The 13,089-nt window shown below is 41.3% G+C and overlaps 3 protein-coding genes and 1 long non-coding RNA gene across 6 annotated transcripts in view; 2 read left to right on the top strand and 2 right to left on the bottom strand.

Annotated features, from left to right (window-relative positions):
* lrrc6 (leucine rich repeat containing 6) overlaps nt 1-6,884 on the bottom strand; it is a 33,785-nt gene extending 26,901 nt beyond the window's left edge. Inside the window, exons 1-6 of one of the 2 annotated variants that reach the window (XM_024268828.2) lie at nt 6,103-6,884; nt 4,909-5,076; nt 4,681-4,758; nt 4,197-4,369; nt 3,745-3,893; nt 3,370-3,534 (exon numbers count right to left, since the gene is read on the bottom strand). In XM_024268828.2, the coding sequence (XP_024124596.1) occupies nt 3,370-3,534; nt 3,745-3,893; nt 4,197-4,369; nt 4,681-4,758; nt 4,909-5,076; nt 6,103-6,112 (743 nt within the window). In that variant the 5' untranslated portion in view covers nt 6,113-6,884. The remainder of the gene's footprint in view (nt 1-3,369; nt 3,535-3,744; nt 3,894-4,196; nt 4,370-4,680; nt 4,759-4,908; nt 5,077-6,102) is intronic. The other variant, XM_024268826.2, reaches the window with a different exon arrangement.
* Nucleotides 6,885-7,000: 116 nt separating this feature from the next.
* si:dkey-7l6.3 (zinc finger protein with KRAB and SCAN domains 1) lies at nt 7,001-9,270 on the top strand. The gene is made up of 4 exons (XM_024268575.2): nt 7,001-7,448; nt 7,760-7,839; nt 8,002-8,125; nt 8,302-9,270. The coding sequence occupies exons 1-4, from the start codon at nt 7,163-7,165 to the stop codon at nt 9,033-9,035; spliced, it is 1,224 nt and encodes a 407-aa protein (XP_024124343.2). The 5' UTR covers nt 7,001-7,162; the 3' UTR covers nt 9,036-9,270.
* A 347-nt stretch (nt 9,271-9,617) lies between these two features.
* LOC118599919 (zinc finger protein 3 homolog) lies at nt 9,618-12,710 on the top strand. Its single transcript, XM_036216307.1, has 3 exons — nt 9,618-10,257; nt 10,946-11,006; nt 11,653-12,710. The coding sequence occupies exons 1-3, from the start codon at nt 9,799-9,801 to the stop codon at nt 12,477-12,479; spliced, it is 1,347 nt and encodes a 448-aa protein (XP_036072200.1). The 5' UTR covers nt 9,618-9,798; the 3' UTR covers nt 12,480-12,710.
* LOC118599923 lies at nt 10,142-11,657 on the bottom strand. Of its 2 annotated transcripts, none has more exons than XR_004949460.1 (3): nt 10,902-11,027; nt 10,530-10,740; nt 10,142-10,278 (listed from the first exon to the last, which is right to left on the bottom strand). It is a non-coding gene; the product is annotated as an uncharacterized LOC118599923 (long non-coding RNA). The 2 variants fall into 2 exon arrangements; XR_004949459.1 differs by adding an exon at nt 11,343-11,657 and having other exon boundaries at nt 10,251-10,740; nt 10,902-10,979.
* Nucleotides 12,711-13,089: the final 379 nt, after the last annotated feature.

Below are 13,089 nucleotides of genomic sequence, written 5' to 3'. Positions count from 1 at the left end.
ATCCCCTGCTAAATCTTGGGGATCCCACTCCCGGCGTGGGGAGGAGACCGCCGGGCCCAGAGGACCGGCACCCAAGAGACTAGACCACCAGGCCGAGGTTCCCCCCCCGCCCCCGCCAGGGATGGGGTAGGGGACAAAAGGTCGATGGTCCCACCTTCCTTGTGTGATGCATGCGTGTTTGCTTGTTAGAGTGTATGTTTGTGGTGTTAGAGGTGTGTGTACTAAAGGGGTGCGGTTAAAATTGGTGAGATTTTAACGAGATTTCATATTGAAAATTATTTTGACATTTTAACAATTTTTGTTTTTTTTCTCGAGTGCCAGCTTTTGCTGTGTGGTGTGTTCGCTTGACGTTAACTTTTCAACCTGAAAATCTTTTGTTGTCATTTTTTTTATTTGCAAATATTCTCATAAATAAAATGTTGATAAGAACCGATTCTACTGTAAAAGCAGCTGACATTTGAGTTCTTTTTAGAGAGACGACTGACCTTTATGAATATTTGAAAGCCAGTCAGGGTAAAGAAAACTCTCTTGGTGTTACTCAGACTGAAAGTTATGAACGCTGTTGTCTATTTAGAATTCAGAGAGGATTTCAGGCCAAATATGTTAACAATATGTATATTTTTACCTAAGCATGTTCTCTGATGTCAAGGAAACCTCACAATCAGTTCTTATACAGTTGTGGATCTGCAGACATTGAACTTGTTGGCTTTACAAAACACCTGGATCAGCGGTAAAATTCACATGTATGTGGACTTGTGTGGAAAAAATCCACATAAGTCAGAACCATTGACTCAAGAGAACTGGACTGAGTGGCCCCTCTCACTAGGCATTCCAAACAGAAAGTACCCTCTGGTTCCAAAAAAGTCATAATCCATTGACTTCTATAGAGAAATAAACAGTTATTACTCGGTCATTCTATTCGTCAGAACAGCCATTCTCTTCTTTTTCTATTTATTTTATTTTATTTGTATCATTATTGCTAGATAGGCTATACAAGTTACTAACTGACCAATCAGATGCCTCCTCGAACGTTCAAAGCATTTGATTGACAGATTCCCCTGAGCTCGTTTTCAAACGGTAGGGGTGGGGGCTTCCAACAAGCTCACTCCTGATTGGTTAGAGCGGTGGCCATGGAAACAATGACTCAATGTCACAAAAAAAGTCTACTGAATTTGGTTGGAGCTAGAAGTAAGCAATTTTTTAAGGGTGACATCACACTAACTTAGTCCAGTTCTTATATACAGTCGACAGACAAAGGCAGAAACTCAATGAGTCATTTGTTTTCTCCAAAGTTCTCCTAACTCCTGTTAGAAGGAGCACATTCAATTCTGAGTCTAGAACAATAGTCAAAGTTTGATATTTTACTTGAGGAATATTGTGGTATTTTAGTACTAATGTACCTAAAATCAAAGTGTATACACTTGTTTTTGTGTTTTGGAGCTTCAATGTCTGATGTTTGGATGGTTACTTTTTACATTTTTCATCCTTACGTTAAAAGTTCAAAGCATTGAAAGTTTTGTTTGCTTTGGCTAAAGCGTAGTTTTACTTTGAAATGAACGAAAATTGCATTTTTTAGCTCAAACAACATTTTAAACTACTTATTACATTTTCAACCAATTGTTTTCATGAAATCCTCTCAGGTTTAGCTTGCAGGGTCAGTGGGAAACACTGCTTTCAGAGGGTCGGATTGACCCATCTGCCCTTCAGAGGGCAGGAGAAGGAGCAACAACCAGGTCAAACGTTCTCTTTAATTAAACAGAAATGACAACTTTAACCTCTCAGATCAGCACAAACTGCTGTCACTGCACTCAACAGCATCACAGTCTCCAACCCGTCAGCAGCAATTTTTGCTCCATTTGTGTCTGCGGAGTGTCATTTGTGCGTGAGCAGCAGCAGCTCTGACCTTCAGGCTGACGTGAACGAACACAAGAGGGTCACTAGCACAAGAGCAATGTAGCCTCGTTTGAGGTCTGCTTTCTAGACACAGGTCATTCTGTCGCTGTAAATGTTACCTGTTACATCACTGCACCACATCAGGGAACTTTGGCTAAAAGATGCAGCAGTAAGGCAGAATCTCTCTGTTCCTCGTACCTCAGGACCTTCTAGATCACAAATGTTTCTCAATAATCAGCTGGAGCCAGCAGGCACAGAAAAATAACATGGTGGTCATGTGACTTGCAAAGATCAGCAGTTTCATTTTGGTTTATTCCTGTGTATTATTACTCATTTCACACAATATAACCAAAATTTTCAGCAGCAAACAAATTTAACTTGACTTTTTTTACTTCTACTTGTTCTTTTAATTACAGATACAGGCTAGAAGGGAGTCTGAAGGTGAATATTAGAGTAACAGCGACACCTACAGGTTAGACCTGATCACTGAGGCTGTTATTGTGTGGAGTGAGCTTCTGTCTTACAGGAGTCTGCAGCCCGCAGCTCTGGAGCAACATGTGGCTTCTTTGCCCCTCCCTTGTGGCTCTGTGGTTAAATAAAATAAAAAAATTTAAATTTTAAAAAGTAATTTAAGAAATTAGAGAAGCGCAAGTTCAACTAGTAGATTTTTTTAGTGTCGTTTATCACAGAAAACGAATTTGGTAAGGTGTCTTTTATTTTGAAAAACTCTTCAAAAGTAACTAAAATGCTATTTTCTTTTTATATTTATGTTTCATATATGCAAAAAAAAGAGTTAATTTACATTTATCATTATAGCAATAACATAAATAGAGATCAGTGTCTTTTTTTTAAAGGGTGAAGTTAGACTTTGTGGCTCCTTCTGGGTTTTTGTCTGTGAGAAATCGACCCGAATGGCTTGTTAGGTGTTAAAGGTTGCAAAAATCCGGTCTAACATGTTTCTGTAAACAGAAGCTCCTCCGGAGATTTTCTTCTTCCCTTGTAAATCCTTTAAGGTTCATTTTTATCTTACAGGACAGTTTTCTCAAGTATTTAAGAAAAATAACAACACGTTTTCACTCTTTAAATGTGCTAAAAAACAGAAATGTATGTTTTTTGTTAAGTTGAAATGTTTTTTTTTTCTTTTCTTTATATTAGTTTTATTTTCTATTTAAAGTCAATAATACATTTTTGTACAGCACCTCTAATGCACACAGCCAAACTCCTAGTGTTTTGTGGAAAGAAAAAAAAGGTTATTCGTCAAGTTGACATCCTAACTTTAAAAAAATTAGATAAAAAAAGGAAAATGTAAAATGTTTGTGAATGTTTGTAAATTTGTCCATTAAACTTTTTTTAAAGCTTGGGAACATTCTTTGATTGTGGTCTGACGCTCAGTATGTAAAATGTGGAAAAAATGATAAAACTCTAACTTACAAAAATAACAAAAAGCACCTTTTCTCTTTTTTTGAGAGTACTTACTTCTCTTTGACCTTCCTCTTTTCCTGCAGGTGGTGGTGAACCTGCAGACGAGACTCAGGGGTGAAGGCACACGGCTTCTGCCAGAACTCCTGCTCCTGCCGCTCCTCGTCTGCCTCGGAGCTCCTCTGCTTCTCCTGCAGATCCTGATTCTCCAGAGAGTCCATGCTAAAAACAGAGGATTATCCATGTCATTCCAAATGAGCAAGTATGAGCCGGTAACTATAATGATCAGTAAAAGTTTGACAAGTTATCAGGAAACTATGAGTAGAACATAACAAGGTGCTTCATGAGTTTTACCAGAAGCTTTTTGAAGATTGTGTCAGTGAGCTTCACTTGGGTCTTCATTAAATTTCACATGATCGGTTTTAGACTCACTCTCCACCTTTCCTCCTCATGGCCTCCTTCTGCTCGGCCCTCCTCTTCAGGTATTCCTTCTCCTCCTCCTGGATGCGCCTCCTCACCTCCGTCAGACAGTGCGAGGCTTGAATCCGCTCCGACCGGCTGATCTCGGTGCCGTCTAGACACTGAGATCAAAGAAGAAGCTCCTTTAGAAAGAGGACAGAAACGCTGCGGGACATTCAGGAGTGTTCCAACATTGTTAGAACATTTTTAAATTTAGAATTTTGTTTCAGTCTTTAGTGTTTTTATGAACATTTGGTACTCTTCAATGGCAGGAAAACATGCAAACGTGACAAAAATAAATCAAAACTGACAGAAATACTTAAAAATTGACTAAAAATCCACCAGTGACCACCATCATTTCATATGCTGTGTTCTTTGTGAAGTCTGGCTCAACACAAGGTTCTCCCTGCAGGTGGAGGACTCACCTGGAGCTGCGGCAGAGCAGCCACGACGTACTGCCTGTAGCCCTCAAACTGGCTGCAGGGGTTCCCCATCAGGCAGAGGTCTCTCAGGTGGACGTTGTGCCGCAGAGACTCCACGCTGCTCAGGCGACCCACAAAGTTCACCATCAGGTCCAGTTTCTGCAGACTCTCACAGCCTGGAAGCAGGAAGATTTAGACTGAAATACAGCATCTCACTTCTATAAAAATCTCCTTTGAGTGTTTTTAGCATCTTTTAGTTGCATTTTTGCTAAAGCTACACAGAAGTGTCACACTTGGAATTGAATTCTCGACAAACCAATTGGCAAACAGTTTCTTCTTTCATTTAAATACACATACCCCTAATCATTTGTTAGAACTTGGAAAATAAAAGTCTCTACAAAAACATAAGAGTTCAGAGGTGCAAATATTAAAAAAGCAAAAACCAGAAATGTTAAGGAACAGACAGATGTAGTTTCTGCTTAATGACCTTCTAGATTTTCTATCACTTCGATGTTGTTCAGAGCCAGATTCAGGTACTGCAGCCTCTTCAGGTGACCCAGATTCTCTGCAAAGACAAGAGAAACCGTGAAGCTCCACAGAAAAGGCTTGAAAATCTTTTCCAAACTAACATGAAACTATGCCGTAAATTCTTCTCTGCTTCTGCTGAAAGGCTGATCAGCCTGGTGATCCACGTCAGTATTGATCGGCTGCTCACCAATCCTGGGGATGAGGTTGTTCTGGAGGTAGAGGATCACCAGCTTCGAGCACCACCTGTCGATGTGTTGGATCCTCTCGATGTCCAGCTGGTGCAGAGAGAGCTCCTCCAGGGAGAAGAGCTCGCCGTCGTTGTGCTCAGCCCGCCGGCGGATCAGATCCTCTGTGACTGGACGCACAAAAAAACAAAGTCTGAACTCTGAAACACTTTCGCATTTCTGGTGATCCTCTGATCTTCAGTTCATTTTTACCCTAAACAACTTTACATCGTGACTCTGACATCTTGACAAAGTAATTAAATTGGAACTATTTAAAAGAATAATATTTACGTCTCTGTAGATTTATATGTGAGCAAAATAAATATTAAGGTGTCATAAATTATTAATGAACTGTCAAATATCTCATGCATTTTAATTTATGTACAGTTTATTATTGTTTCAATGTTGATGCAGTTTCTACAATATTTATCTGTGAGTTTAAGCTGTTAAACTTGTTTATATTTAAGGAGTTTGTTTTAAAATGTAGAAAGTAGATATATATTTATTATATACATATATAGACACATGTATAATGTAGAGTAAGAATCTCTATGTCATCAAAACTATGGTCATTGTTCCTATAAATGATCCCACATAAAAGGTAAAAGAGATCTATAAGTTCATCTATTCAGCTGGGAAACACATTTTTAGGACATATTTAGGAAATCACACGGTAGGATTTTTGAAGAATGTTTAAAAGTTATAATAATAAATCACAATTGTGATAAGTGTTACCATTAAGCTTTGTAGAATGTCTCCATCACCTAATGTAATATGTAGCCTAAGAATTAAATCAACAGACAAATAAATAAACGTGTTTTTGATTAACTATTCAATGACATAACTAATCATGCATAATTAACTTTTACTGATCTGTAAACTAAAGGATAAGCTAAATGTTAAACAAATCCTATTTATGGTAAAAAGCAAAAATGTAAAGAAACTAGCTTATCTTAGAGTGTTTGTAATTCAGAGCACGTGCAAACAAACATGCTAATGTTTAAAATGAAACCGTAAAAATATATAAATTAGATTAAATATATATATAAAAAAACATATCTGCTTTAATTTGAAACAACAGCAAAACCCAGAGGAATATTTTTAAAAACTACTTTGAACTTTTAGAATTCTGCCTGTTTTTCTTTTGAACTACTTACTATGAACCATTTTCTTGTCCGTTGTTGCTCGTTGTTATGGAAACGGGACATGTGCTGCGTTGGAAGACCGTCGAAATTAAAAGTAGCCTTCAGAATAAAATCCCTTCTTTAAAGTTTTTTTTTTTTTTTTGCAGCTTCACTTGTAAGCCATGTCATTATTATTATTTTACTAACATAAACATTTAACTTGCTCATATTGACTAATGTAAACTTTTTACCACGTTTTTTTAAATTATGAAATAGAAATCTAAAAGGCAATGTAGAATGAATAAATCAACAATATTTTGGTATTTACAAAATAATTTGACATGTTTTTTTTATTTATTTCCTCAAGATAACAACTTACAATGATTAATCTATTACTAAACCGTGTCAAAAATCTGGACATGCTTTACCTATGAATTGGAAAACACGTATCTTCATATTTTCTTATCACAAGTAAACATTTAAGCAAATAATCGCGTAAGTTAAAATGTTATTTAGCAACAAATACAATTTATCAGAGAGTAAACAATTTGAGAAGACATTAAAACACATTAAAGATAATTTTGAAAAAATAATAATCTATTCATTTTTGTGTCATGCTGTTCTACTTTTTTAAAGTTTTTTTTCTCATGATATTGCTGTGGCCATTGTATGTTTATATTTTTGTTCATAAAAAGGTGGATTCTCATATAGAGCCTCCCTGTTTATTTATTATAACATTAAAAACCAGTGCAATACTATGCTTAATTACCACCCGAAAAAAATCAGGTAATGATTAAAATGTTATCAAGCCAGAGGAAATCCCTATTTCAGCTAGGATTTGTTAATGAGGTTACATCTTGTGTATAACGTGAAAACGTTGAATGCACCGCCACAGAGGAAATTTTATTTTGAAAATATCATGACGGAAGTGGTTTAGACGGGTGAGAGAAAGGGAGGCAGCTGTCTGATCCGCGACGCTCCATCAAAGCTTCCGCGCTCTTCCCCGGCAGGTGAGGTGACCTGCTGCTCGGTGTGTAGACGGAAGCAGAGAGCATTTCCTCCCGCGGAAAACAGAGACCCGAATTCCGCCGGAATGGCGACTTTCCGGACCTTTCAATCCCAGCTGCTGTCCATCATGGAGGCGCTGACCAAAGCGGCGGTGACGGAGATCTGCGAGCTGGTGGACGACAGCTACGCCGTGCTGCAGCTGGAGATCAGCCGCAGCCACAAAGAGAACGAGGCGCTGCGGAGGAAGCTGGAGCTCATCGAGTCCATCATCGCCCGGAAGAACCGAGACGCTGCGATTTCGGGCGGAGGCCGCTCGGAGGAGGATGCGGAGGGGAGGCAGAGCGGCGGCAGTCGGCTGGAATTTAACCTCGGTGGGAAACAAGTTCTGTTTGTGTCTCTAAATTGACGGAACCAACGGAGATCTGTCACCCGTCCTCTCTGTTGTGATGCGGCCGCGATGATGGCGGAGGGATCCTCGCGGCTCTGATTCCCACAAAATCTAACTATTAGAAGATAATTAGCAGCATCGCTTCTGTTGGGGTTTTTATAGGCTTTTAAATGCAAATAAATTATTTTAACCATTTTTTTTAAATAAATGCAAGAATCAGACCTTCAGATAAATAAATAAATAAATTAAAAATAGTCCCACGTGAATTCTTAACTTTACGTGTTTCCTCTCCAGTTGGACCCTGCTCCGCTCAACACAAGCTCCCAGGATGTGGACGGGTTCCGGTTCTGGAGGAGAGTCCTGGCAAAACAGAGGTGAGAATCAGCTGCTTCTGGAGTACAGCCTGTCCTCATCAAAATTGAACAGTAAAAAGTTCAGATTAAACTGAAGCAACAGATGTTTTTTCTGTCTCGTTTTAAAAGTTTAGTGTGTATTGTGGATAGATTGACAGTTTTATAATCATTTCATTCCCTCAGGATCCCCTGACACCTGCTGTTGAGGAGCCAATCAGCATCCAGCAGGATGTGGTGGTCATCAAAGAAGATGGAGAGGAGAAGGAGGTGGACATGGCGGCAGAAGACCTGCTTCTGAACGACGACGGTTGGTGACTGTTTTTGTGGGAGGGGTGGAAAAGTTATGGGACGCTTCCACAAACATACGTATGTCGTCATGGTGATTGCTGAAGGAAACTGTGATAGAATAAGCAAAGAGACGTTTGTGAAGATGGAAGAGTTGTTCTGCTCAGCAGAGTTGATGTATTTATGGTTTGTCCACAGGGACAGAGGTCGTATCATCTGGAGCTGACGATAGTGAAGGGGGGCCCTCTGGAGGGAAGGTCCCAGCTGATGACTTGCGGCCCTGGGACAGGGATGGTGATGGGCTTTTAGGCCGCACCGCGCACTCGGGTCATGCCGAGGGTGGTGACAGCAGCTCCATGGATGTTGGCTTTGAAGTGGAGTCTGACGGCGAGACGCGGCAGCAGTTTCTGCTCGGCTCACGAAGAAGCCCAGCTTCACTTCCTGGCACGTCTGAGCAGAACTGTGGATCGGCCCTCAGTGGCTCCCTCCCATATGACTCTGAGATGGACCCCAGCCCCTCATGGACCAATCAGCACTCCTCAAACCTTCTGTCCGTCACTCATAGGTCATACCTAAAACCAGATCACCAAGGGCCCGCGCTCCTTGCTCTCAACAGGTCCAGACTCGACCCGCTTGACCTCAACCGGTACTACAGGGACAGGCGCTTTGTCTGCAGCTACTGCGGGAAGTTCTTCACGTCCTCGCGGAGTCTGGAGACGCACGTGCGCGTCCACACCGGCGAGCGGCCGTACAGCTGCGCTCAGTGCGGGAAGCGCTTCACGCAGTCGGGTCACCTGAAGACGCACCAGAGCGTCCACACGGGCGAGCGGCCCTTCGCCTGCGAGCAGTGCGGGAAAAGATTCGCTGGGAAGCAGAACTTGAGGATCCACCAACAGAAACACCACGCAGCAGAACCATCAGGCCCGGTCTGAACCATCCAGAACCTAAGGGCTGACTCCAGCATCATCTAAAAGGCAAAACTCAGACACTGATTGTTGAAGTTTGTCAAAAATAAGTCAGATCAGTGCCTGAAAAATGTGAACACTTCCCAAAACTCAGATTTGTCAAACTTGTACTCAAATCAACTTTTAACAAGTAAAAGACACAAATACTGAGCATTGTTTTAAACAGAATAACTTGCCTTTGGACATTTTATTCCAAATACATTAAGCTAAAGTAGTAATAAACTACATTTGACTTTGCAAAAACAAGTTTTGCTCAAAACAAAAGGGTTTACAAATACAAATATATGTATTTAGCACATATTGTCTATAAAAAGTCATTCCATCTTACTAAAATGTTGCTCATTCAATCACTGTGTCCTTACTGCTTATAATAAGTTGTTCAGACCAAAAAATTATTTATAAGAATTTAAGTTTTTTGCAGTGCAAAAATTAAAAATGTAATCTTTAATTCATTTGTTTTACACAACAAATAAAACTTGTATAAAATATGTTAAATAAACATTTTGAAATCATTTTCTGTGACATTCCATTTATTTATTTGGGGGGGTCAGATATTTATCGAAGAGACTAAAAGTATGACCAAAAGTATATATTTTATTTAAACTTTAAAATCATTGATTGAGTTGATTTTGAAATGTGTAGTGTTTTCGGGTCTTATTTTGAAAAATTCCGGATGTGACGTAAGATGTGGGAACAGACTCCATAACGTTTCCCTGTTTGTGGTCCTTTGATGTCCAGAGGGTTCGTCTGTTGCTCCTCCGGCGTTTGTTTGGCTCCACGCGGTTCGGCGGAAGGATTTTCGGGTGGGTTCGGGTTCTGCTCGCGCGGCGAGATGTCAGTTTTGAGCAGCAGAGCCCTGCAGGAGCAGCTGTCCGTCATCATGGGGGCGCTGACCAAGGCGGCGGTGGCGGAGATCTGCGAGCTGGTGGACGAAGGCTACGCGGTGCTGCAGATGGAGATCAGCCGCAGCCACAAGGAGAACGAGGACCTGAAGAAGAAGCTGCAGCTCATAGAGTCCATCGTGATCCGCGGGAGCGGCGGGGCGCGCGCGGCTACGGAGGGAATGGAGCCGTCCGCGGATAAGGTCCCGCAGCCGGATGCGTCGCCTCGACAGCGGGATGGTGACAGAGGAGAAGCCGCTGCCGCCTCCGGAGGTCACGGAGGAGCCTCCGGAGTGGAGCCGGAACAGGTAACCACGCGGACGGAACATCTGAACACGCACGCGGGACTAGGAAGCAAGGAAAATTTCTTCTTGTTCTCTGTTTAAAAAACTCAATTTGCACTCGTACTATATAACAAAAAACAACTTCTTATATGTCCGCTTTAACTGAAATATAGTTTATCACAAAACCACAAAATATTAGCTTGAAATAAAAACGTTACTAGACCGTCATAATAATACAGGTATTACTGTGAAATTACAGCTAACGTTCACCTCTTGGCCCTTCCGGGCTTCCATACCTTTTGGATTCTTTGTTTTTCCCTGAAATTGCTTTGAAACGAGCTCCTGTCCTTTCAAAATAAACTCACGTGAGTCTGACAGTGTTCATGACTTTACGTCGTTTCCAAGTGAAGATGTTTAGTGAAGCTCAATGTTGGTGGAGTTCATGTTTTTGGAGATATTTAAACTCCTCACTCGAATCCTTTCATGTTTTTGCTTTTAGGTCCATCACTGCAGGCAAGAAGACAGATTATCTGGTTAATTAGCCTTTTAAACTATGATGAACTATTATAAAGATTGAGCTGTTCTGATCAATTCATCTCAGCTTTTAGGGTTAAAATATCCAACAGTTGGTTTGATTGTTCAGTAGCTTGTTTGTCTGTTGAACTCACCGATGATGATGATGATGATGATGATGGTTTTGTGGTGCCTGCAGCTTCCTGAAGTTGTGCTGATCAAGGACGAAGATTCTGACAGTAACGACACAGAAGATGAAGGTGAACAAACTTATTTCTTTTACATTCATTTTTCTTATTAAGGTGGTGTAAAATCAAATAAAACTTTCACATGTGAGCATAAACACAAATTCACTTTTCAAACCAACTGTGCAGCACAGTGGTGGAAGTGTTATGATGTGAGCTTGTTTCAAAGCTTTCTTTAAAGTTAGGGTGAAAATGTCTGTTTAGAAGACATACAGGTCAACTCTAGTACATTTCTATCAGACCTCAGCATTTTTGTGGGATTTTTATTCCTCCATTTTATCATTTGAAAAGACAAATGAGATAAATTAAAGAACAAAATTGTAAACAAGAAGTTAAAATGTATTTACTTACATTTTGATGGAAATTTGTTAAAAAAAAGTCAGAGATGGAGACACAGTATTTGCCTAAAAGAATAAGAAGCACAATACATTTAAATAGTTTTTAAATGAACAAGTTAAAAACTCCCCGTTTTTGCTACAAATCAGCCGAAAGGAACAAGAATGAAACTGTTAAAAATAGCAAACGCAGACGTCATTCATGTTCCGACAAAACATTCCATCTGAGAGTTGTGTGTTATAGTTTTATATCCAGACATCAATGCTGTGTGAGGATTTATCAGATACCGGCTTTAAACTCCTTGGTTGATTATTTTAAATGTCAGGTGACAGAGCGTCTGCTGAGAGGGGTGCAGCCAGAGGCGGCGCCACATCGGTCACCGCACAGAGAAGACGCAGCTGCATGACAGAGAATTCAGAGAAGCTGTCAGATCAGATGGAAATAATGTCGTCAGCCCCCGCGGCGCAGGCGAAGCTTCCCGTCTACACTCTGGACCCGCCTCCTGACGGGCCGGGCTGCTCCTCTCAGCTGGTGGAGGGGGTCCCGGTGGACGGCGGCGAGTCCGCCTGTTCGTTCTCATCTCAGATGTACTTTGGCAGCAGCGCTCTGATGGAGGCTCAGTCTCCATCCAGCCGAGCAGAACTGGACCTGACTGTGGAGTCGGTGTGGCCCAAACGGTCTAAAGGCTCGGTGGGTTTTACCCCGTTTGTACCAAATGAGAGCGGCGACGCGTTCGGGCTCAAGCTGGTCAGCGTCTCAGGCTCCTCCCCCGTAGACGGACAGCTGTCTGACAGCAGGGGCTCCGTGTTTGAGTGCGACGCTGTGAACTTTGGGCTCTTCGGGGACCAGGCAGGCCTGGCGCAGCTCCCTGCCGGGCAGCCGGGCGCCCACAGAAAGCGCTTCGTCTGCTCCATCTGCAACAAAACGTACGCCAACACACAGAACCTGGAGGTCCACATGAGGATCCACACGGGCGAGCGGCCCTTCTCCTGCAGCCAGTGTGGGAAGAAGTTCACCCAGTCGGCACACCTGAAGTCCCACCTGACGGTTCACTCCGGCGAGCGGCCGTTCACCTGCAAGCTGTGCTCCAAGAGCTTCATGGTCAAATACAGCCTGAAGCTGCACATGAAGAAGTGCCACCCCGGCAGCTGAACCCCCCACCCCCCACGCCAGCAGGTCTTCTCTGAGTGCATCTATGATGACTGTTTTTCAAGTCATCCGTTAAAAGATGAGTTTAAGTTACCAGTTTGAGTTCAAGTTAAAAGAGTCAAAGCTTTTGTAAAAAACAATTCACAAAACAAGAAATACATTTTTGTAGTTTTGGTTTAAATCAAGTTTGTGCAACAGTTTTTTAAGATTAAAGATACTAATAACTATTTAAAAGGAGTGAGTCAGCTGTTAGTTGTGTGTGTAACTTGAATATACTGGAAGTGGGTTAAAAAAGATCAACAAAGAGCAGCAGAAAGTTTGATGTTTGCATTTTGTTACATGGTCAAATACAGTGACACAGTTAATTTATGCTGCTTTGAAATGTTACAATCAATGACTGTAAAAGAGAACTGGACTGAGTAACTCCTCCCCTTCTCGTTCCAAACAGACATCCAAGAAGCCAAAATTCCATAGACTTCTATAGAGGTAATAAACAGCAGTCATTCTTGATATGATACTAATCCTGATGGTTTCAGAATATTTTTTCAAGTTATAAACTGACCAATCAGATGCCTCAAAAATAGTATGTGAACGTTTCTTTGACAGATTCCTC

Source organism: Oryzias melastigma, linkage group LG17, assembly GCF_002922805.2.
Source record: "Oryzias melastigma strain HK-1 linkage group LG17, ASM292280v2, whole genome shotgun sequence".
In the NCBI taxonomy this organism is placed as follows: Eukaryota; Metazoa; Chordata; class Actinopteri; order Beloniformes; family Adrianichthyidae; genus Oryzias; species Oryzias melastigma.
This window is presented reverse-complemented; position numbering and strand designations above follow the sequence as displayed.